Genomic DNA, 25,992 nt, shown 5'->3' with positions numbered 1-25,992 from the left:
ACTACCATCTATCCATTAACACAATCACCCAGATACCACCTACCCATCCATAATGTCACCCACCTACCCATCCAGACAGCTACCAGCTATCCATTCACACCGTCACCTAGCCACAACCTATACATCCACACTGCCAGCAAACTACCATCTATCCATTAACACAATCCCCCAGATACCACCTACCCATGCACAATGTCACCCACCTACCCATCCAGTCACCGAGCTACCTGCTATCCATACACGCTGTCACCTAGCCACAACCTATACATCCACACTGCCAGCAAACTACCATCTATCCATTAACAGAATCACCCAGATATCACCTACCCATGCACAATGTCACCCACCTACCCATCCACAATGTCACCCACCTACCCATCCACAATGTCACCCACCTACCCATCCAGACAGCTACCAGCTATCCATTCACACCGTCACCTAGCCACAACCTATACATACACACTGCCAGCAAACTACCATCTATCCATTAACACAATCACCCAGATACCACCTACCCATCCACAATGTCACCCACCTACCCATGCACAATGTCACCCACTGTCACGATTCCCCTGACCGCTGTCACCAATTGGTCAGGATTCCCACCGTGACCGTCACCCCTACGTCACAGATTGAGGTGACTTGAGGCCAACAGACGGCTATCACATGTGCAGGGGGGCTTATCTTAGTTATCCCTCCACTGCTACAATGTGATGAAACAACACACACAAGGCTATTGACCTCTTAGTTTACAGCAGGGGCTTATTCTAGGTATCCCACTGCTTTTCAATATACCACGAACTGCAGGGATTTATGTATATCCCACTTACAGTTCCACTTAACACTTGCAGCTCTCTGGCGCCCCCCTTACTCTCAGGTCAGATTAGGTACTGCACCCTGGGTAAGTAGTCGCCAGAAAGACTGCCTGCTATGTACTGGCTATTGGGCACGCTGCAGCGACGCGATAACTACTCCCACTCAGGCAGGAACAATAATTAGCAATGCCGCAGTCGCTTCAGCATAACCCCAAAAGTCAGCACACTCTCGCTGCCACCAGCTTCGATTAAACGGGTCCGAAGCTAACCCAACACAACAGTAGCGTATTTCCCTTCAGAAGACAGGGTAAGTTTAGAGCAGGATGAACGAAGTAATATTAAATATTATATCCCATAAAAATAATTAGGCAGTGCTTTATCAAAAATATTTTATAAAGAAGTTACAAATGAGACAATTGCAAATATGTACAAGGGTAATTATAACATAAAGGGAATAAATGAGAAAAAGCAACACTCACATGTTTAAAGCATGACAGGCAACCATACGTCCCAGCTCATTTGGACGTGTGCAGGGCTCTTCCAGGAGAAGACAAGAAATCAAGCAGAAAGTGACTCCTCAGAGCCTGCCAGACACTTAAAACATTAAGGCTGTGACATCACAGAAAGGCTGGCTTATCCAGACCCTCCTCTCTCTACATTCTGCCTAAACTTTAAACTATTTTCTCTGATTTCTATAACTTCACTACAAAACATGTCAGAGTCCTAACATACTCCTCATTCATCTCGGATTAACGTGAGCATTCTAATGAGATCAAATATGTCCTATCTGGGATACATATTTACAGAGAAAACCCTACTTCTTTACCAGACAGAGTTAGAAGCCCGTGTTTCGGGGAATGGGTAGGTACACCGAGTGAGAATAAGAATATATATTTTCGTATGTCTAGCTTAAATCGCTTGCCTAATATCTAACAAAAACTAAACAAAGAATCTTTCACGGATCCTCGAAGTTTCTACTTCACTTATAGCTGAACAAGAGCTTACACAGGAAATGCCGGTCGTAAATAACTTTGGCTCTCCTAACCCCCACACTCTCTGAGAAGGAAAGCCAGGAATTTGCAGCTACAACTGTTGCAGTATCACTCCAAGAAGGGGGGCTTAGCCCACGCAGGCTAGCAAGAGAACTACTTATGATATTTCATACCATATCGTGATACCCACCTACCCATCCAGACAGCTACCAGCTATCCATACACAATGTCACCTAGACTCAACCTATACATACACACTGCCAACAAACTACCATTTATCCATTAACACAATCACCCAGATACCACCTACCCATCCACAATGTCACCCACCTACCCATCCACAATGTCACCCACCTACCCATATAGTCACCGAGCTACCAGCTATCCATCCACGTCACCGAGCTACCAGCTAGCCATTCACACTGTCACCGAGCTACATTACCAGCTATCCATCCACACTACCAGCAAACTACCATCTATCCATTCACACCATCACCCAGCTGTTAGCTATCCTCCCTGTCACCAGCTACCACCTGTCCATCCATGCTGTCACCCAACTGCTACCTGTCCATCCACCCCATCACCCAGCTATTAGCTATCCACCCTGTCACCCAGCTACCACCTGTCCATCCACCCTGTCACCAAGCTACCACCTGTCCATCCACCCTGTCACCCAGCTACCACCTGTCCATCCACCCTGTCACCCAGCTACCACCTGTCCATCCACCCTGTCACCCAGCTACCACCTGTCCATCCACCCTGTCACCCAGCTACCACCTGTCCATCCACCCTGTCACCCAGCTACCACCTGTCCATCCACCCTGTCACCCAGCTACCACCTGTCCATCCATGCTGTCACCCAACTACCACCTATCCATCCACAAGTTCACCCTGTTTTTCCAGAGAATAAAACTTTGGAAGGAATAAGTTGATTCAATTTTACCAAATTGAGAACGTACTCAAAAATCTATATTTACGTACTTTTTTTATATATATATATATATAAATTTCGGTTTATAGCTTATAAGTGACAGAACACTAACTGATCACAGTCTTCCTGGTCCAAACTCGACAGCCTCACAGGCATATATAGGGGTGTCTAGTTCTGGTCTGGAGTCCATGGTACGGACTGTGAAACACAGGTGTATGACTCTGACCTTAGGGTTTTCTTTTTTTTTTTGTAAATCAGTGAATTGCTCAGTAAGGCCACGTTCACACGGTCAGTATTTTATATCAGTATTTTACATCAGTATTTGTAACCAGTTGAGGGTGATAATACAGAAGTGCTGACGTGTCTCTATTATACTTTTCCTCTGATTGCTCCGCTCCTGGTTTTGGCTACAAATACTGAACGTGTTATCGTGGCCTAACTTTCTAATTTACTCAGTTATACATGAATCCTGCTTGCCGTCAGTGAAAGGAAATATTTTTGGTATCTTTTAGATACTTAAATAGCGTCAGCCAAATATTTCACATTGCTGAGGATTTGATGCAATGTATCCTATCTAGACGATCCTCTGTGAGAAACACATGGTGGGCACAAATCGCTCTCCAGCACTGAGAGTTTGTTGCAATGTATCAGTGCAGGAAATCATTTTTCAGTCCACACTGGATGCTATTGTACTGGAGCAATCGTATGCTCTCCACAGGTATTTAGCTGCCATACATGATCAGGAATGTTCCCATTCATTAACACGTAGCAGAGATCTTGAAAATGGTGAGGAATTAAAACGTAAGCTTATTTTAGATTGATGAAGCCATACTTCTTAGCACTGGGCCGCCCCATTAAACTGTGCTTTATAATTAGCAGTATCCGGCTCGTTAGCGCTCGCGTCCGTCCCCTCTGTCGCCATGTTACATGTAATAATAAAGCCAGACGCTGAATATTTATTAACACTGACCCCGGGGGTTTGCTCTATAGAAATCCCGTGGGAGCCAACAGGCAAAAACAAAATGTTGACAGCAAACGGAGTGTTAATGAAAGCTGCCGACTGCATGCTTGACAGGAATTAATGACATTGCTAATTAATCAGCTCGTTAGTCATTGTTCTCGGGATCAGTGGATACATAGGAAAGCCTGGGATGATTGGTTGTATTGTAGGGGCCCGCATCACATGGCGGCCGGCACGGATCGCGTTGATGTCACTTTTGTAACCATTTCGGCATTTGGGGGGAATTTGTTAATATTGCACTATTTTTATTGAACACTATAACAGCACATAGGGGTCGTCATCAAGCTTTGCACAAACTAAGGGCCAGATTCATTATTGAATTTGCGCCTAATTTTTGTTATCTGATTTTTCCTGATTTTTCTTCCTATTTTGCTCCAAACTCTTCCCGCCCCCCAAGAGTGATTTGTTGTACACCAGAAATTTCTGCTGAAATGTTAGAATTGTGTGAAACATTTTAATGGATCGTGAGACTTTGCTTCTAAAAAGGCAAAATATATTTCGGATTTATAACAAAATTTATGAACAAGGGCTGTGCGATTTAGAAGAAGGGCTGTGCGGGGGGGTGTCCTAGCTGGCCATGTGAGTGGAAGCAGGGAAGAGTGCTCCTGCTGCCATAAGGACAAAAATCCTGCTTTAACCCCGATTTTCGGGTAAACTCACCTAAATCCGGCTGGCTGAAGGTCCGGAGAGTGCAGCGGTGCGGAGCAGCAGGTCCGGAGTCGGCAGCGATGACCAGGAGGCGGCAGAAAGACGCTGGCACCAGCGATGCAGGAGCCAGCCAAGATGGCTCCGATGCTAGGGAGGACGCCGAGAAGGAGAACGCCGCATGTCAGCGGCGCATGGAGGTGGCCGCAAAGCTGCAGCAGTATGCCAGAGTGGAGGCTGCTGAGGAGGCAGAACCAGGATCTGGAGCTGGAGCTGACCAGGAGGAGGAAGCAAGCACAGCCGAGCAGCATGAGGTACAGAGGGGGAAGGAGAGAGGCAGCATGGCTGGGGCTAGTGGGGGACCTGAAGCCATATCACAGGGAGAGGAGCCGACCATTAGAGATGTTATCACACTGATCTCTTCATGTCAGCAATCCCTGAACTCCTTGGCCCAGCAGATGCAGGAAGTTAAAGGGGACACGGCACAGATTAATGCGGCTCTGCAGAAAATGGACAAACGTATAGGAGTGCTGGAGGAGAGGGTGAGCACGGCAGAAGATCACATAGTTAAGCTACAAAAAGCTGAAAAGAAGTTCGCCCAAGCAATAGCCGAGCTCGCTGCCAAAAATGAGGATCTGGAAAATAGATCCAGAAGAAATAATATACGTATAGTGGGGCTGCCTGAAAAGACTGAGGGGAGAAATCCCACTGAGTTTGTGGAGAACTGGCTGCTGGAGAAGATTGGGAGCACAGTGTTGACAAAAGTCTTTGCTGTTGAACGGGCTCATAGGGTCCCGCCGCAGCCCCCTGCCCCAGGAGCAAATCCCCGTACCATGCTTGCTAAAATACTGAACTACAGGGACAGAGACATTATCCTTAGAAAGGCTAGAGAGATGGAGGATCTGACGGCAGGAAGTCAGAAAATCGCCATTTATCCGGATTATTCCGCTGCGGTTCAGAAACAGCGGATGAAGTTTACTGGAGTCAAGCGGCGACTGAGGGAGCTGGGAGTGCAGTACTCAGTGATGTTTCCCGCCAAGCTGAGACTGGTGGCTTTTAATAAGACCCACTTTTTCCTGACACCAGAGGACGCTACCCAGTGGCTTGATACTCATGAGAAAAAACTTAAGGGAATGGGCGACTGACATTTCGGCGAGATCCAGTTGGGATTTGTTTTCTCTGTCGATGGAGGAGAGTTCTGCGCTCGTTAGCAATGGTTAAAGAGTTGAGCAACTGTTGGGGGTTTTGCTGGGCCATATTGAAGGAATGGCCGGAGGGGACAGTACCAACTACTAAGTACGGGGGAGGAGGGTTATGCTGGGTACTGTGAACTGGTTTGGTACTTTTTCTATATGTTAATATAAGTTGAAATGTTAAGATACAATAAAGTGAAAGTTGGGGGGGAAATTGTGATTGCTATGGCAGCGGGACGCGAATGGAGAGGGTTAAGTAAGGGAGAGTGTTCGCAGTGGGCAGTGGAGCCCCACTCTTGATGAGAGGAAGAATGCGTTACAATGGGGGGGATAGGGGGGCAGGTTGTGAGGGGGCAGGGGGGGTGGGAGGGTTGGGGCAGCTCATACTTGGGAAATTGGATACTTTAAGAAATGATGAGCTACATGATGGGAGATTGTATTAAAATATTGAGTTGGAATGTGAGAGGTCTGGCGGATAAAACACAGCGGGCGGCAAGTCTGCAGTATGTCCGAGAACAGAAGGTCTCAATGATATGTCTGCTGGAGACACATTTAGTGCGGGAGAGGGTGAATGTATTGAATAGGCGCTGGATACAGAGGGCGTATCATTCTACTTTCTCGACGTATTCTAGGGGTGTGTCTGTGTTAATACCTGCGGGGGTGCAGTATGAGGAGATAGCGGTAAAAGAGGATGTGGATGGTCAGTATGTGGTGGTGAAATGTAAAATGAATGGAGTATTGATGTGTATAGCGGCAATGTATATTCCGCCCCCATACTCAAGTAAGAAGATAAGAGAGGTGCTGGAGAGGGTAGAGCGTTGGGGACCGTTACCATCTCTAATTATTGGCGATCTTAATAATATCTGTGATGACTTTTGGGATAAAAACAAAAATCCCCAGAATAGAACAGGGGGACATATCACTACGTTTGGGACCTATGTCCGGGAAGTAGGTATGATTGATTTATGGAGAGTTAGACATATTGGGGAAAGGACGTACTCATGCTACTCGCCAGCTCATGGTGCTTTGTCTAGGATTGACTTGGCACTGGGTAACTGTTTACTGGACACGATGGTAAGGGACGTGAGATATTTACCTAGGGCTCTTTCAGACCATAGTCCAGTTGAGGTGGAATTTCGGCCGGTGGGGACACGGATCGAGAGCAGGAAGGAGTGGAAGATTCACCCTAATTGGCTACACAGTATGGACTTGGAAAAGATAAAGAAGGAGTTGGTGGAATTTTTTGAGATTAACGAGGGAAGTGTAGATGTTCTTACAGTGTGGGAAGCCATGAAGGCGTACTTGAGGGGACTGCTGTTCAGGGATATTAGCAGGTGTAAGAGGAAATCAAGAGAGACAGAGAGGTTGGCGGTTGATGGGCTGAGGATAGCCGAGGATGAGATGGTAATAGCGGGTACTCCGGAAGCTGGGAGGAGGCTAAAGGCAGCTCAGAGTCAGTTGGAGGAGGTATTGCTCGGTAAGGCTGAAAGGAAGAGGGAATTCATGAATCTGGCTTTTTACCAGGAGGGCGAATCTGTGGGTCATTTGCTATCGATGGTGGCTTCTGCCCAGAGAAACACTTCCTTTGTTCATTCTTTGGTATCGGGGAGCGGTGTGGCTGTCTCTGAGACTTCAGAGATTTTGGACATTTTTGCGGATTTTTATGCGGACTTATATTCCTCTCAGGTAGATGGGTTACATAGTAACATAGTAACATAGTAACATAGTTAGTAAGGCCGAAAAAAGACATTTGTCCATCCAGTTCAGCCTATATTCCATCATAATAAATACCCAGATCTACGTCCTTCTACAGAACCTAATAATTGTATGATACAATATTGTTCTGCTCCAGGAAGACATCCAGGCCTCTCTTGAAGCCCTCGACTGAGTTCGCCATCACCACCTCCTCAGGCAAGCAATTCCAGATTCTCACTGCCCTAACAGTAAAGAATCCTCTTCTATGTTGGTGGAAAAACCTTCTCTCCTCCAGACGCAAAGAATGCCCCCTTGTGCCCGTCACCTTCCTTGGTATAAACAGATCCTCAGCGAGATATTTGTATTGTCCCCTTATATACTTATACATGGTTATTAGATCGCCCCTCAGTCGTCTTTTTTCTAGACTAAATAATCCTAATTTCGCTAATCTATCTGGGTATTGTAGTTCTCCCATCCCCTTTATTAATTTTGTTGCCCTCCTTTGTACTCTCTCTAGTTCCATTATATCCTTCCTGAGCACCGGTGCCCAAAACTGGACACAGTACTCCATGTGCGGTCTAACTAGGGATTTGTACAGAGGCAGTATAATGCTCTCATCATGTGTATCCAGACCTCTTTTAATGCACCCCATGATCCTGTTTGCCTTGGCAGCTGCTGCCTGGCACTGGCTGCTCCAGGTAAGTTTATCATTAACTAGGATCCCCAAGTCCTTCTCCCTGTCAGATTTACCCAGTGGTTTCCCGTTCAGTGTGTAATGGTGATATTGATTCCCTCTTCCCATGTGTATAACCTTACATTTATCATTGTTAAACCTCATCTGCCACCTTTCAGCCCAAGTTTCCAACTTATCCAGATCCATCTGTAGCAGAATACTATCTTCTCTTGTATTAACTGCTTTACATAGTTTTGTATCATCTGCAAATATCGATATTTTACTGTGTAAACCTTCTACCAGATCATTAATGAATATGTTGAAGAGAACAGGTCCCAATACTGACCCCTGCGGTACCCCACTGGTCACAGCGACCCAGTTAGAGACTATACCATTTATAACCACCCTCTGCTTTCTATCACTAAGCCAGTTACTAACCCATTTACACACATTTTCCCCCAGACCAAGCATTCTCATTTTGTGTACCAACCTCTTGTGCGGCACGGTATCAAACGCTTTGGAAAAATCGAGATATACCACGTCCAATGACTCACCGTGGTCCAGTCTATAGCTTACCTCTTCATAAAAACTGATTAGATTGGTTTGACAGGAGCGATTTCTCATAAACCCATGCTGATATGGAGTTAAACAGTTATTCTCATTGAGATAATCCAGAATAACATCCCTCAGAAACCCTTCAAATATTTTACCAACAATAGAGGTTAGACTTACTGGCCTATAATTTCCAGGTTCACTTTTAGAGCCCTTTTTGAATATTGGCACCACATTTGCTATGCGCCAGTCCTGCGGAACAGACCCTGTCGCTATAGAGTCACTAAAAATAAGAAATAATGGTTTATCTATTACATTACTTAGTTCTCTTAGTACTCGTGGGTGTATGCCATCCGGACCCGGAGATTTATCTATTTTAATCTTATTTAGCCGGTTTCGCACCTCTTCTTGGGTTAGATTGGTGACCCTTAATATAGGGTTTTCATTGTTTCTTGGGATTTCACCTAGCATTTCATTTTCCACCGTGAATACCGTGGAGAAGAAGGTGTTTAATATGTTAGCTTTTTCCTCGTCATCTACAACCATTCTTTCCTCACTATTTTTTAAGGGGCCTACATTTTCAGTTTTTATTCTTTTACTATTGATATAGTTGAAGAACAGTTTGGGATTAGTTTTACTCTCCTTAGCAATGTGCTTCTCTGTTTCCTTTTTGGCAGCTTTAATTAGTTTTTTAGATAAAGTATTTTTCTCCCTATAGTTTTTTAGAGCTTCAATGGTGCCATCCTGCTTTAGTAGTGCAAATGCTTTCTTTTTACTGTTAATTGCCTGTCTTACTTCTTTGTTTAGCCACATTGGGTTTTTCCTATTTCTAGTCCTTTTATTCCCACAAGGTATAAACCGCTTACACTGCCTATTTAGGATGTTCTTAAACATTTCCCATTTATTATCTGTATTCTCATTTCTGAGGATATTGTCCCAGTCTACCAGATTAAGGGCATCTCTAAGCTGGTCAAACTTTGCCTTCCTAAAGTTCAATGTTTTTGTGACTCCCTGACAAGTCCCCCTAGTGAAAGACAGGTGAAACTGCACAATATTGTGGTCGCTATTTCCTAAATGCCCAACCACCTGCAGATTTGTTATTCTGTCAGGTCTATTAGATAGTATTAGGTCTAAAAGTGCTGCTCCTCTGGTTGGATTCTGCACCAATTGTGAAAGATAATTTTTCTTGGTTATTAGCAGAAACCTGTTGCCTTTATGGGTTTCACAGGTTTCTGTTTCCCAGTTAATATCCGGGTAGTTAAAGTCCCCCATAACCAGGACCTCATGATGGGTTGCAGCTTCATCTATCTGCTTTAGAAGTAGACTTTCCATGCTTTCTGTTATATTTGGGGGTTTGTAACAGACCCCAATGAGAATTTTGTTACCATTTTTCCCTCCATGAATTTCAACCCATATGGACTCGACATCCTCATTCCCTTCGCTAATATCCTCCCTTAAAGTGGACTTTAGACAAGACTTTACATAGAGACAAACCCCTCCTCCTCTCCGATTTTTACGATCCTTTCTAAACAGACTGTAACCCTGTAAGTTAACTGCCCAGTCATAGCTTTCATCTAACCATGTCTCGGTTATTCCCACTATGTCAAAGTTACCTGTAGATATTTCTGCTTCTAGTTCTTCCATCTTGTTTGTCAGGCTTCTGGCGTTTGCGAGCATGCAGTTTAGAGGATTTTGTTTTGTTCCAATCTCCTCACTGTGGATTGTTTTAGAAATGTTCTTACCTCCCTTCTGAGTATGTTTTCCTGGGTCGTCTTTGTTCGAGTCTAATGTTTTTCTTCCCGTCCCCTCTTCTTCTAGTTTAACGCCCTCCTGATGAGTGTAGCGAGTCTTCTGGCGAATGTGTGTTTCCCAGGTTTGTTGAGGTGTAGTCCGTCTCTGGCGAGGAGTCCATCATACCAGTAATTCACACCGTGGTCCAGGAATCCAAATCCTTGTTGTCTGCACCATCGTCTTAGCCAGTTGTTTGCATCAAGGATCCTGTTCCATCTCCTGGTGCCATGCCCGTCTACTGGAAGGATAGAAGAAAAAACTACCTGTGCATCCAGTTCCTTTACTTTCTTCCCCAACTCTTCAAAGTCCTTGCAGATTGTCGGTAGGTCCTTCCTTGCCGTGTCATTGGTGCCAACATGTATCAGAAGAAATGGGTGGACGTCCTTGGAGCTGAAGAGCTTTGGTATCCTATCGGTCACATCCTTGATCATCGCACCTGGAAGGCAGCATACTTCTCTTGCAGTTATGTCCGGTCTGCAGATGGCTGCTTCGGTGCCTCTCAGTAGTGAGTCTCCCACCACCACCACTCTTCGTTGCTTCTTGGCTGTACTTTTTGCTGTCACTTGTTGCTGTGTGCCCTTTTCTTTTTTGCTTGCTGGTATTGCTTCATTCTTAGGTGTGCCATCTTCATCCTCTACAAAGATTTGATATCGGTTCTTCAGTTGTGTGGTTGGTGATTTCTCCATGGTCTTCTTGCTTCTTTTGGTCACATGCTTCCACTCATCTGCTTTTGGAGGTTCTCTGACACTTTTTGCACCTTCTGTGACCAGTAGAGATGCTTCTGTTCTGTCTAGAAAGTCTTCATTCTCTTTGATGAGTTTCAAAGTTGCTATTCTTTCTTCCAGACCCCGCACCTTTTCTTCTAAAAGGGCCACTAGTCTACACTTCTGACAGGTGAAATTGGATTCTTCTTCTGGTCGATCTGTGAACATGTAGCACATGCTGCAGCTCACCATGTAGGTTGTCACATCTGCCATGTTGCTCCTAGATCCTGCTGACTTGCTGTGTGTTTTCCTTCTTGTGTAATCTACTCAGCCAAGCTCTCTTGCAATAATGTCCTACAGGCAAAAATTCGTGCGCCGTAAGGCGCGCGGTTTGGTGATGCTTTCGAAGCAGCTGGTCCCGGCTGTACCCAACGATCTTCTAGCTTAGGGAGACTTCGCTTCTCCCAGAAGGCACCTGGAATATGCAAATTAGCCTCCTGAAGCTTGAATCCCTGGTTTGGTGATGCTTTCGAAGCAGCTGGTCCCGGCTGTACCCAACGATCTTCTAGCTTAGGGAGACTTCGCTTCTCCCAGAAGGCACCTGGAATATGCAAATTAGCCTCCTGAAGCTTGAATCCCTGGTTTGGTGATGCTTTCGAAGCAGCTGGTCCCGGCTGTACCCAACGATCTTCTAGCTTAGGGAGACTTCGCTTCTCCCAGAAGGCACCTGGAATATGCAAATTAGCCTCCTGAAGCTTGAATCCCTGGTTTGGTGATGCTTTCGAAGCAGCTGGTCCCGGCTGTACCCAACGATCTTCTAGCTTAGGGAGACTTCGCTTCTCCCAGAAGGCACCTGGAATATGCAAATTAGCCTCCTGAAGCTTGAATCCCTGGTTTGGTGATGCTTTCGAAGCAGCTGGTCCCGGCTGTACCCAACGATCTTCTAGCTTAGGGAGACTTCGCTTCTCCCAGAAGGCACCTGGAATATGCAAATTAGCCTCCTAAAGCTTGAATCCCTGGTTTGGTGATGCTTTCGAAGCAGCTGGTCCCGGCTGTACCCAACGATCTTCTAGCTTAGGGAGACTTCGCTTCTCCCAGAAGGCACCTGGAATATGCAAATTAGCCTCCTGAAGCTTGAATCCCTGGTTTTGAGTTGGTGGAGGACACGATGGCGTTCCTTGAGGAATTGGAGCTCCCAAGGCTGAGTGACATAGATAGAGAAGATTTGGAAGCTCCCATCATGGAGGAGGAGTTGGGTCGGGCACTGCAGTCTATGGCTAATGGGAAGGCACCTGGCGTAGATGGATTTCCTGCTGAAATTTATAAAAACTTTGGGGAAGTGCTGATCCCTAAATAAAGGGTACTTCTGGAGGAGGCTAGGAGTGGCGGTCGTCTACCGGCATCTATGCGGGAGGCCATAATAGTGGTGATTCCTAAGGAGGGGAAGGACCCGACACAGCCGGATTCATATCGGCCAATCTCCTTGCTTACTACAGACGTTAAACTTCTGGCTAAGGTGTTGGCGATGAGGTTGACAAGTGTTATTTCCGGCCTGGTGCACTCAGACCAGTCCGGCTTTATGCCTGATCGGTCCACTGCGATCAACTTACGAAGTCTGTATATGAATTTGCAACTCAGATCCGACAACTGTGGCCAGAGAGTTATTGCATCTTTAGACGCCCATAAGGCATTTGATAGTGTGGAGTGGTGATATCTCTGGCAGGTGCTCCGGAGTATGGGGTTTGGACCGCAGTTCATATCCTGGATTCGACTGATGTACTCGATGCCGATGGCTAGGGTTAGGGTAAATGGGGAGTTATCACGGACCATACAACTGGCTAGAGGGACGAGACAGGGGTGTCCGCTCTCTCCTCTTTTGTTTGCTCTGGCTGTGGAACCACTGGCTGCTAAGCTTCGACGGTCTGATGAGGTGACTGGGTTTAAATATGGGATGATTGAAGAAAGGGTGGTGTTGTATGCGGATGACATTCTGCTATTTCTGGCTGACCCGGGTATGTCCTTGGAGGGAGCCATTGGGATTATTGAGCGTTTCGGATCGGTGTCGGGACTTAGGATAAACTGGAGTAAGTCTGTCTTGTTTAAGGTGGATGATGATGGTGGGGAGTCACTGGAGGATAGGCGACTGGAGGTGACTAGCCAATTTAAGTACCTTGGAATATGGGTATCTATGCCTGTTACTGACTATATACATAGAAATCTGACTCCAATCTTAGGTGTTCTTAAAGCGAAAGCGGATGCTTGGCTTAAACTGCATTTATCTGTGGTAGGTAGGGTGAATCTTATTAAAATGATTTTGATGCCAAAAATACTGTATATTCTTCATAATGCGCCAGTTTGGATACCACGTGGGAGATTTAGACAGATTAACTCTCTGTTCAGGAATTTGATATGGGGGAGACAGCATCCGCGTATCAAACTGGAGACACTTCAGCGACCCAAGGAAGATGGGGGATTGGCATTGCCTAACCCTGAAATATATTTTCTTGCAGCCCAGAGTCAGCATCTAAAAGGCTGGGCGCATGAAGGGTCATCTGGGGCGGTACAGCGGCTGATGGAAGTGGTGACAAAAAGAAGGCCAGTGGTACAATGTTTGGAGGATGGATCCCTGGGGGCTCGGGGGAAATTATACCCGACTGTGTTGTTGATACGCAGGCTGTGGGGTAGGCTGAGACATATACGGGGGGTCACGGATTTGACTAGATTCTCACCGCTATGGCATAACAGCAACTTACAGGAGTTTGAGGCACTGGGGGTACTGACAGAATGGCAAGTCAAAGGGATTCAATACGTGTATCAAATAATTGAGCGAGGTGAATTGAAATCATTTTCCCAATTACAGGCGGAATTTGGTCTTGGGACTGTGGGGGAATTTCAGTATTTGCGGATGAGGCATGCTTTTGGAGCTCAGAGTAGAAACGGAGGTATTGGAATTCAGAGGGATATAGTACTGGAGTATGTGTGTAATGAAGGGACTACTGGGGGGTCATATCTACTTTGTATAAAGATCTGTTGCACACTTTCCTATTGGGGTTTCCAATAATGGCGAGAGCTAAGTGGGAGAGGGATCTGGGTTCAATGGAGAATGAGACTTGGGAGTCGGTGCTAGAATGGGTCCCACGATTGTCACCGAGCGAACCGTATAGACTGTCACAGCTCTATGTGATACACAGGGTTTATAAGTCACCGATGGTGCTATATAAGGCTGGTTTGCGTGATGATTCTGAATGCCCGAGGTGTAAAACTGCAGATGCTGATATACTCCATATGATGTGGACGTGTCCGAGACTGGCTGCTTTTTGGGTGGTAGTTTTGAGTCGTATGGAAGGTGCGTATGGATGTAAGGTGCCAAGGGATCCTATAGTGTGCTTGTTGGGATGTGTGGATGAGATTGGAGTGGATAACAACCTAAAGATAGCTATTGCCAGATTGTTATACATGGCTAGGAAGGTAATAGCTCGAAATTGGATTAGGGAAGAACCGCCGTCAAGAGGAGAGTTCCTCCAGTATGTGAAGCAGGGCCTGACCCTGGAAAAGGGGTTTTATAAAAAAAGAGGGAAAATCGAAATGTTCAATAAAATGTGGTCTCTGTGGATTGCTATGGGATAGGGGTATTATAGAGGGAGAGTTAATTAAGGTTCCTAATTAATGGTAATGTTAAATGTGGCTTATATTATTGGCCGAGGGATTAGATAGTATATTGGTCTAATGATGGAAGTGCTAAGCAAGGTGAGCTGCTTTGTTGGGTGGGGTTGTGGGTGGTGGGATTGAAGGGGAATGTTTGAAGGGGGAGAAAAAAGCTTTGTATTGAAAATGAGAATGTAACATGTCATTTATCTTGTTATTCTTAATAAAAATTTATTTGAATAAAAAAAAAAAAAGAATGGCTGTGCGATTTAGAAGAATTTGCTGCCAACAACAACGAATGCAACAAGATAAAGAAGAAAAATAAATGAATTCTCCCCCAAATTAGGAATCAGGTCCCATGACTTTTGTAATGGCACCGTATAAATGAGGGGCAGGTATAGGGATTGCACCCAGGTCCTGGGGTCCAAAGCTCCTTTGTCCCTTGAGAAGCCACCAGTGATATAAATGGCAGTAGGGCCCGGTTACAGACTTTACGTTGGGGCCCTAGAGCTTCATGCAACTCCTCAGGGGCAGAGCTTTTCACCGATACAACTATATAAGCAGATAAATAATTGTGTGTTCTTACAGGCGATGGTGAGCGATGCGTTCCTACTCATGGCCGTCCCCAGGGAGTTTCTTGCCACACAGGTGTAAACCCCTTCGTCCGACTTTCCTCTGATGTGTAATAAGAACAGGGAGCCCCCGAGGATGAGGGCGTTGTGGCCTTTAGAGAAGTTGACGGACTCGCCGTTTCGGTACCATTCTATGGTGGGCTCCGGATTCCCCTCGGCGCGACAGTTCATGGTGCCGGGCTGGTCTCGCCGTACAATCAGGTCTGACGGATGCTCGATGATGCGCGGCACGGAGACGTCTGGGCGGGATTTGGGACCTGAAGAGAAGGATAAAAATCACTAATATTGATTCTAGCTGTAAAAATACAAGAAAACGATCATTCATTATCTGCATTATTATTCAAGCAAAAAAATCCCAGTACATAAAAATCCTCTATTAAGGATTGAACGGTAAATCTGCATTGTTGGCATTGATTGGTCATCAGCTGTAACTATTAATTTACATAAAAGCTTATATTATTCGGCATCATGGGGATTTGAGAGGTTTTGGATTATCCAATATTCTAGATTATCGGAGTATACATAAAACACATTTGGGACAAAACAGATACTTGCCATCTTTTGCTAATACCTGCCAAGGATGTGGGTAAAGTGGCAAAATGTCCCCATAACCACACCCTGGCCTTTCTCAGGCCACACCCATTTGGATATCATGGCACTGATTAGTGACAGAGCATCCTAGTGACAAGAAACATCCTGGATGTGCCGCTTTCCAGGGGTTTAGGCGTGTGCCAAGCTCTTCCAGGTGTCTCCTCATTTACCAGGAGCCTCCGAGATGTTTTGGGGAAATGTTTGACATAACCTAGAGATATCCCAAGTCTATGGGAATGTGAATACTAACCAAAGACCTGTGAGCCCAACTGCCTCAATATATACATATATAGAAGGCCAGCACAAGTACTGAATATCATGGATGCAATTATCAATGACAAATAAGTAAAAAATCCCAGGAACGCCGAACAGGAAGAAGGTTCAGAGAGGAGAGGGACAACAGGGGACAGCTATGACAGGCGGCGGGCGCGCAGGTTTCCTCTGTATGTACAGACCCCGGCAGCTGCTGCGTTTACTGGATGAGGACAATGGCAGGAAATAAATATTGTGATGCTGAACAGAACATTTTAGATACATGTATCATAGCAGTGAAGGCCGTGATCTCCTCCTGGGGCCCCCAGCTGACGGAAAACGACCATTCCCAAAGTTGTCAGGGCATCATGGGAGTAGTAGACTTGCAACAGCTGGAGGGTCACAGGTTGGAGATCACTGACTAAGCTGGACTCTGGACTCACTGTAGATTCCTGGCCATATTGCAAACAGAAACAGAGTAGAAATCACTAAAACAGGGCGCCCCCCCCCCCCCCCACTGTATTTTCTCCCTTATTGCACAGAGCAGTTTTCATATTCTCTCGGTTCCATTTGGAAACAGTCTGCAGCTTGTTTAGCTCCATCCACAGCCAATTAACCAGTGACTGGTACATCAAAGTTCTCTATGTTTCTAGTAGTGCAAAACACAGACACATCCTACATAAGACCTGCCTCTAAAAACCAACAGCAGTGTATAATGTCACTGTTAGGCTCACTAGGTCAGGTGGATTCTCAAATCACAAGGTCCGGGTGGGCACACAGGTTACATGCATCGGTGCAGCAGGCACTTAAGGCATGTGGGAAAAGATAGCAGAGGTCTGGGAGATCGCAGACAGATAGCAGAGGCCCTGGAAGACTGGGAACAAGTAGCAGAGCTACTGGAAGATGTAGGCAGACAGGAGACGTTCTGGAGATTGCAGACAGGTAGCAGAGGTCCTGGAAGACTGGGAACAAGTAGCAGAGCTACTGGAAGATGTAGGCAGACAGGAGACGTTCTGGAGATCGCAGACAGATAGCAGAGGCCCTGGAAGACTGGGAACAAGTAGCAGAGCTACTGGAAGATGTAGGCAGACAGGAGACGTTCTGGAGATCGCAGACAGGTAGCAGAGGTCCTGGAAGACAGGGAACAAGTAGCAGAGCTACTGGAAGATGTAAGATAAGTGAAAGCAGTCAGAGGGGAGCGCAGAGGAATTGACCCAGGGAAGGGGAGATGAAAGGGAGTTGTCGAGCACCACTGCAGCTCCAGCTGAATACCTCCAAAGGAGGATAAGAATGTGTGTCAAACAGAAATCAGTCCCAGGAGCGCTGAAGGAAACTCAGACAACATATGTCGTTTGCCACAACGCGTTTCAACGGTAAACACCGTCTTCTTCAGGTGGGAGTTTATTAATGGGAACAGGAAGGCAGTATTTAAACAACCCCTGAGGGGCTTCACTTAATGATTGAGAAAGTAGCTAGATAAGAGTCGTAATTATTGAACACGTAATTTTTTGGCTATATAGGTGTAGACTTTTATTTATTATTTTTTATCCGTGATATGGTTTTAAATTTAAAATATTATATGTAGAGAAAAAAAAAAAAAAAAACCTTGTTTTCATGATTTTAATATTTTGAATTTATGTGATTATATTTATCAGTGAATGTTCCTTTAAATTTTTAAATCTGTAAACAGCATTGTGATTGGCTGTTTATTGTTTAAATACTGCCTTCCTGTTCCCATTAATAAACTCCCACCTGAAGAAGACGGTGTTTACCGTTGAAACGCGTTGTGGCAAACGACATATGTTGTCTGAGTTTCCTTCAGCGCTCCTGGGACTGATTTCTGTTTGACACACTGGAAGATGTAGGCAGACAGGAGACGTTCTGGAGATTGCAGACATGTAGCAGAGATCCTGGAAGACTGGGAACAAGTGGCAGAGGTACTGGAAGATGCAGGTAGAAAGGAGATGTTCTGGAGATCGCAGACAAGTAGCAGAGGTCCTGGAAGACTGGGAACAAGTAGCTGAGCTACTGGAAGATACAGGCACACAGGAGATGTTCTGGAGATCGCAGACAGGTAGCAGAGGCCCTGGAAGACCGGGAACAAGTAGCATAGGTCCTGGAAGACGCAGGAAGGCTGGAGACATCCTGTAAACCGCAGACAGATAGCATAGGTCCTGGCAGACCAGGAACGGGTAGTAGAGGTCTAGGAAGACCGGGACAAGGTAGTGATGCACCAACAAACTAAGAGTCTTAATACCAAGGCACAGGTGGGTGTCTTGGTAGGCCTTACATAGGTATTGGTAGATCACAAGGAAGCACACCAGGCTACTTGCAAAGCCTGACGTGGAACACAAGAGAGTTTAGAGGACCAGTGGCAAGAGAGTAGAGCCCAGACCAGGGACAAGTGTGTAACAGATACAATACAGGAATCTCTAATCTCTACAGTACCAAGAGTAAAGGATCTAGATATAGAACGACAGAACATTAGGAATCTCTACAGTCCGAGTAATACAAGATATAGATGGAGAACTGCAGAAAACTCAGAATCTCCATGCTTCAAGCAACAGTGTAAGTCTGTGACAGTCATTACCATTAAATTAAAATATTCCATCACCACCAGTATAATGAGGGAAAGATTCTCTACACTCTCAGCAGAACAATAGTTTAAGTGATCGTCAACCCCATTGTATTAAAATATCCTACCCCCAGCAGTAAATTATAACCTAGTGTAAGATTCTCTACACTCTCAGCAGTACAGGATCTAGACTCTATGCAGAAAACCAGGACTCTGCATAGTTTAAGCGAAAGTAAACCCCGTTGTATTAAAATATCCTACCTCCAGCAATATATTGTAACATAGTGCAAGATTCTCTACACTCTCAGCAGTATAGGATTTATCACTTATATTCCGAAAATCTGTAATCACATAAATTAAATCTCCAGAAATATAACTTAGGTTTAATTCACTCCAAATCTTAAAGTGTTTCAGCAGAATAAGGGTGCAGTCAGATGGCAGTATAAATCGGATGAAGATTGGAGAGCAGTGCACTGACTGGTGGTTCTCCTGACCCAATCTTGACAGCTGCATAACAATACATGAAGCTGTCACACTGGGTCGGGAGAGCCGCCGGATAGTCCAGGCATTGCGTTCCGATCTCTGTCCAATTCATATGGCCACCTGACTGAGCAAAACAGTGCTAGATTCTCTACACTCCCAGCAGTTGAGCATCTAAAAATTGCATGTCTCTCTTACTATTAGGTGTATGTTAAACTTTCTCATATATTTTCAAAATAACATCTAGCTATCAATTAATGGAAACATATCTTTCTACTTAGATGCTGTAAAAAAACAGGCAGACCAAGATCTATTTTCACACAACAACATAATCCAAGGCCGTCAGCAATCCTTTATTGAGCTAAACGCAAAAGAGCAGAAAGCCGGGAGCAACTGTGCAACCAGGACCAGTCCTGCACAGACTAGAATCTGAATGAGAACAAGTTTCCATTCACTTCTAGCAAGCAAAGATCTTGGGCACTGAAACAAAAGCATATTAGGGAGCTGCAGAACTGTAAAGCGAAGCGTCGTTTTAATTTTTGTTTTTCTTAAAACATTTGAGAAAATAAGAAACTTACGGTAGTAATATTTCTTATCAGAAATATTTGCCTCTTTCTCCTCCTGGACTGATCATTTATTCTCAGAACTCTCAATTCACAGGTAAAATCTGTCTTCAGTGAATATATTCCCATTACTATGGTTGGTGCTCATAAAGTTCTATGGAGAAGTGTAACGATCTTTTCCTGAAAATTTGTAGCAGGTTGTCTGCATCTACCTCTAGCACTACCTCCAGCATTGAATTTTAAAAGCACTAAATGTCGTCTCCTATCTCAGAAATATGAATCCTTCTTCACTGAACAGATTTTTACAGATTTCATCCATGAATTGAGAGTAAAAGATTGGTCCAGATGGAGAAAGAAGCAAATTTCTTTCATAAAATATATTACAAAGTTTTTTTATTTTCATGTGTGTTATTGATTTACGAAATAAGAATTAAAACAACAGTTACTCTGTACGTAATGCCTTTTAAAAGGTTCTAGATCCACATACTCTACATTATAGATGAATCTCTATGCTCCCAGCAGTACAGAATCTAGGCTCAGACACAGCGGCATAGCGAACAGGGAGTCGTGACCCTGCAACCATCTCCAGAATCTCCACGATACCTCGCCAGCAGGAAAAGAGAATATTCTATCAGGCATACAGGCATAGCCTACAGTGAGATTCTCTACACTCCCAGCAGTATCGTAGGACATGGTGTAAGATTCTCTACACTCCCAGCATGGTAGGATACAACTACTAAACCTAGAATCGCCATCTCTGCACTCCCAGCAGTATAGTAGGACATGGTGTAAGATTCTCTACACTCACAGCAGTATCGTAGGATACAACTACTAAACCTAGAATCGCCATCTCTGCACTCCCAGCAGTATAGTAGGACATGATGTAAGATTCTCTACACTCCCAGCATGGTAGGATACAACTACTAAACCTAGAATCACCATCTCTGCACTCCCAGCAGTATGGTAGGACATGGTGTAAGAGTACTCACCTTGGGGCAGCTCATTTTTTGCATTACACACCATTATAACCATGAATAAACCACAGGTGAGTGAAGACTCCATACTTGATCCTGCCACTCAAGTGTCCACAGAAAATTTCCTGGGCTCCTAAATGTGCACTTCCAGCCTTCACATCCCTGGGCTCAGACTGATTATTCGGACCCTCCTCTGCTTCCAGTTTCTGGGACTTCTGTTTCCTATTTCCTCACAGGGAAGCTGAAGGAAGTGACAAAGGTCCCTCCCATGACAAAGCACAGGACAATGCAAAGTTACTGATTAACTGCTCTCTGAGGGTCCTCATTGTCCGCAGCCTTTGTTCCCCTTACTACTGGCATACTGCGGGTATTGTCCTACTCTTCTAGAATGCATGGGAAAATTAATGTAATTATGGATCTTAACCCAAAATATGGAGATAGAGTTTTACACCAAATGAAGGAAAGCGGTATAGGAGAGCACATCCTGAATACCTTATCCAAGAAGTCGGGGAGATACAAGGGGTGCAGAGGAGGCTGCCATCCTTGCTGCCTGCGGGGGGGGGGGGGGTTCCAAAGGATCTAGGTGCCCCATGCCTGGGAGCTGTGAATTGTACACAGTATATAACTAACAGCAGGGAGTATGAAGCAGGGGGTAAAGTCGACTTTGTCCGTGGCACAGATTGGGATTGCAAAAAAATGACTTCCAGCAGAACACTAACATCTATGTGTCTGCTCAAACTGTCAGAAACAGACTCCATGAGGGTGATAGGAGGGCCCGATGTCCACAAGTTTACAGCCGAACACCGTGCAGGGCAATTGGCATTTGCCAGAGAACATCAAGATTAGCAAATTCGCCACTGGCGCCCTGTGCTCTTCATGGATGAGGGCAGGTTCACACTGAGCACATGTGACACGTGACAGGGTCTGGAGACGCTGTGGAGAGCGATCTGCTGCCTGCAACTTCCTCCAGCATGGCCGGTGTGGCAGTGGGTCAGTAATGGTGTGGGGTGACATTTCTTTGGAGGGTCGCACAGCCCTCCATGTGCTAACCAGAGGTAGCCTGACTGCCATTAGGTACCGAGATGAGATCCTCAGACCCCTTGTGAGACCATATGCTGGTGCGGTTGGCACTGAGGCATGACAATACAGGTCCTTCTCAAAAAATTAGCATATAGTGTTAAATTTCATTATTTACCATAATGTAATGATTACAATTAAACTTTCATATATTATAGATTCATTATCCACCAACTGAAATTTGTCAGGTCTTTTATTGTTTTAATACTGATGATTTTGGCATACAACTCCTGATAACCCAAAAAACCTGTCTCAATAAATTAGCATATCAAGAAAAGGTTCTCTAAACGACCTATTACCCTAATCTTCTGAATCAACTAATTAACTCTAAACACATGCAAAAGATACCTGAGGCTTTTATAAACTCCCTGCCTGGTTCATTACTCAAAACCCCCATCATGGGTAAGACTAGCGACCTGACAGATGTCAAGAAGGCCATCATTGACACCCTCAAGCAAGAGGGTAAGACCCAGAAAGAAATTTCTCAACAAATAGGCTGTTCCCAGAGTGCTGTATCAAGGCACCTCAATGGTAAGTCTGTTGGAAGGAAACAATGTGGCAGAAAACGCTGTACAACGAGAAGAGGAGACCGGACCCTGAGGAAGATTGTGGAGAAGGACCGATTCCAGACCTTGGGGAACCTGAGGAAGCAGTGGACTGAGTCTGGTGTGGAAACATCCAGAGCCACCGTGCACAGGCGTGTGCAGGAAATGGGCTACAGGTGCCGCATTCCCCAGGTAAAGCCACTTTTGAACCATAAACAGCGGCAGAGGCGCCTGACCTGGGCTACAGAGAAGCAGCACTGGGCTGTTGCTAAGTGGTCCCAAGTACTTTTTTCTGATGAAGGCAAATTTTGCATGTCATTCGGAAATCAAGGTGCCAGAGTCTGGAGGAAGACTGGGGAGAAGGAAATGCCAAAATGCCTGAAGTCCAGTGTCAAGTACCCACAGTCAGTGATGGTGTGGGGTGCCATGTCAGCTGCTGGTGTTGGTCCACTGTGTTTCATCAAGGGCAGGGTCAATGCAGCTAGCTATCAGGAGATTTTGGAGCACTTCATGCTTCCATCGGCTGAAATGCTTTATGGAGATGAAGATTTCATTTTTCAGCACGACCTGGCACCTGCTCACAGTGCCAAAACCACTGGTAAATGGTTTACTGACCATGGTATTACTGTGCTCAATTGGCCTGCCAACTCTCCTGACCTGAACCCCATAGAGAATCTGTGGGATATTGTGAAGAGAAAGTTGAGAGACGCAAGACCCAACACTCTGGATGAGCTTAAGGCCGCTATTGAAGCATCCTGGGCCTCCATAACATCTCAGCAGTGTCACAGGCTGATTGCCTCCATGCCACGCCGCATTGAAGCAGTCATTTCTGCCAAAGGATTCCCGACCAAGTATTGAGTGCATAACTGAACATTATTATTTGATGTTTTTTTTGTTTGTTATTAAAAAACACTTTTATTTGATTGGATGGGTGAAATATGCTAATTTATTGAGACAGGTTTTTTGGGTTATCAGGAGTTGTATGCCAAAATCATCAGTATTAAAACAATAAAAGACCTGACAAATTTCAGTTGGTGGATAATGAATCTATAATATATGAAAGTTTAATTGTAATCATTACATTATGGTAAATAATGAAATTTAACACTATATGCTAATTTTTTGAGAAGGACCTGTACTAGACCTCATGTGGCTGGAGTGTGGCCCGCCCGATCCCCAGACCGGAATCCAATCGAGCATATCTTGGACATCATGTCTCGTTCCATCAACCAATGCCACGCTTACCACAAACTGTCCAGGAGTTGACTGATGTTTTAACCCAAGTCTGGGATGAGATCCCTCAGGAAAACATCCATTGTCTCATCAGGAGCATGCCCAGGTGTTGTAGGGAGGTTAAACGAGCACGTTGAGGCCACACACACTACTGAGTATCATTTCCTTAACTTGAGGTATTTCCACAAAAGTTGGATCAGCCTGTAATTTGATTTTACACTTTGATTTTGAGTATCATTCCAAATCCACACCTCCATGGGTTATTAATTTTAATTTATATTGATCATTTTTAGGTTTTATTGTTCTAATCACATTCCACTATGTAATTAATAAAGATTTGCAACTGGAATATTTCATTCATTGATATCTAGGATGTGGTATTGTAGTGTTCTTTTTTTTTTTTTTAACAGTGTACAATTCCTTATAGTCCTCCATACAGTATAATGCATTCCACATAATACTCCATTCAGTATAATGCGCCCCCCATAGTCCTCGATATAGAATAATGCAGCCCCCATATAGTACAGCATTCAGCCTATAGTCCTTGACAGAGTATAATGCAGCCCTCATATAGTACATAAAGTATAATGCACTCCCCATAGTCCTCGATAGAGAACAATGGGGCCCCATAGAGGACAATGCAGCCACATAGAGGACAATGCAGCCCCCATAGTACAAATAGTATAATGCTCAGTGGTGACATCACTGAGAAGGTCTCCTATCCATCACCAGAGATCAGCGGTGACATCACTGAGAATGCCTCCTATCCATCACCAGAGATCAGCGGTGACATCACTGAGAATGCCTCCTATCCATCACCAGAGATCAGCGGTGACATCACTGAGAATGTCTCCTATCCATCACCAGAGATCAGCGGTGACATCACTGAGAATGCCTCCTATCCATCACCAGAGATCAGCGGTGACATCACTGAGAATGTCTCCCATCCATCACCAGAGATCAGCGGTGACATCACTGAGAATGCCTCCTATCCATCACCAGAGATCAGCGGTGACATCACTGAGAATGCCTCCTATCCATCACCAGAGATCAGCGGTGACATCACTGAGAATGTCTCCTATCCATCACCAGAGATCAGCGGTGACATCACTGAGAATGCCTCCTATCCATCACCAGAGATCAGCGGTGACATCACTGAGAATGCCTCCTATCCATCACCAGAGATCAGCGGTGACATCACTGAGAATGCCTCCTATCCATCACCAGAGATCAGCGGTGACATCACTGAGAATGTCTCCTATCCATCACCAGAGATCAGCGGTGACATCACTGAGAATGCCTCCTATCCATCACCAGAGATCAGCGGTGACATCACTGAGAATGTCTCCTATCCATCACCAGAGATCAGCGGTGACATCACTGAGAATGCCTCCTATCCATCACCAGAGATCAGCGGTGACATCACTGAGAATGCCTCCTATCCATCACCAGAGATCAGCGGTGACATCACTGAGAATGTCTCCTATCCATCACCAGAGATCAGCGGTGACATCACTGAGAATGCCTCCTATCCATCACCAGAGATCAGCGGTGACATCACTGAGAATGCCTCCTATCCATCACCCTGTATATAAGAGTGTACGGTCACCCGCCTCACATGTACCCTGTATATAGAGTATCCGGTCACCCACCTCACATGTACCTTGTATATAGAGTATACGGTCACCTGCCTCACATGTACCTTGTATATAGAGTATACGGTCACCCACCTCACATGTACCTTGTATATAGAGTATACAGTCACCCGCCTCACATGTACCTTGTATATAGAGTATACGGTCACCCACCTCACATGTACCTTGTATATAGAGTATACAGTCACCCGCCTCACATGTACCCTGTATATAGAGTATACGGTCACCCGCCTCACATGTACCTTGTATATAGAGTATACGGTCACCCGCCTCACATGTACCTTGTATATAGAGTATACGGTCACCCGCCTCACATGTACCTTGTATATAGAGTATACAGTCACCCGCCTCACATGTATCTTGTGTATAGAGTATACGGTCACCCGCCTCATATGTACCCTGCATACGGAGTATCCGGTCACCCGCCTCACATGTACCTTGTATATAGAGTATACGCTCACCCACCTCATATGTACCTTGTATATAGAGTATACGGTCACCCTTCTCACATGTACACTGTATACAGGGTATGTGCCTCAGACGTTGCTGGTCCGTAGTTTCAATTTCTCACTTTGGTAGTAATTGGACTTTTTTTTTTTTTTTTTTTTTTACATGGAAACTGAATTTTCACATTTGTGACAATTTCCAGGAAGCTTCCTAATCCCAGTATGGAGTGAATATCCATATAAATAGAGTCCGGGACACAAGCCTCCCCGAACAGGACAATATCGAGAAGGATCCAGATTGTCCTCCATCCT

The 25,992-nt window shown here is 45.1% G+C and overlaps 1 protein-coding gene across 4 annotated transcripts in view; it reads right to left on the bottom strand.

Moving 5' to 3' along the window:
* Positions 1-25,992, bottom strand: part of ROBO4 (roundabout guidance receptor 4) — a 96,038-nt gene that overhangs the window by 58,012 nt on the left and 12,034 nt on the right. For 2 of the 4 annotated variants that reach the window (XM_069742370.1, XM_069742369.1), the window contains exons 1-2: positions 20,740-20,905; positions 15,244-15,546 (exon numbers count right to left, since the gene is read on the bottom strand). In XM_069742370.1, coding sequence (XP_069598471.1) covers positions 15,244-15,546; positions 20,740-20,812 — 376 coding nt within the window. In that variant the 5' untranslated portion in view covers positions 20,813-20,905. Of the gene's footprint in view, positions 1-15,243; positions 15,547-20,739; positions 20,906-25,992 lie in introns of those variants that run through there. The other 2 variants (XM_069742366.1, XM_069742368.1) reach the window with 1 other exon arrangement.

Source organism: Ranitomeya imitator, chromosome 10, assembly GCF_032444005.1.
Source record: "Ranitomeya imitator isolate aRanImi1 chromosome 10, aRanImi1.pri, whole genome shotgun sequence".
NCBI classification, from domain to species: domain Eukaryota; kingdom Metazoa; phylum Chordata; class Amphibia; order Anura; family Dendrobatidae; genus Ranitomeya; species Ranitomeya imitator.
This window is presented reverse-complemented; position numbering and strand designations above follow the sequence as displayed.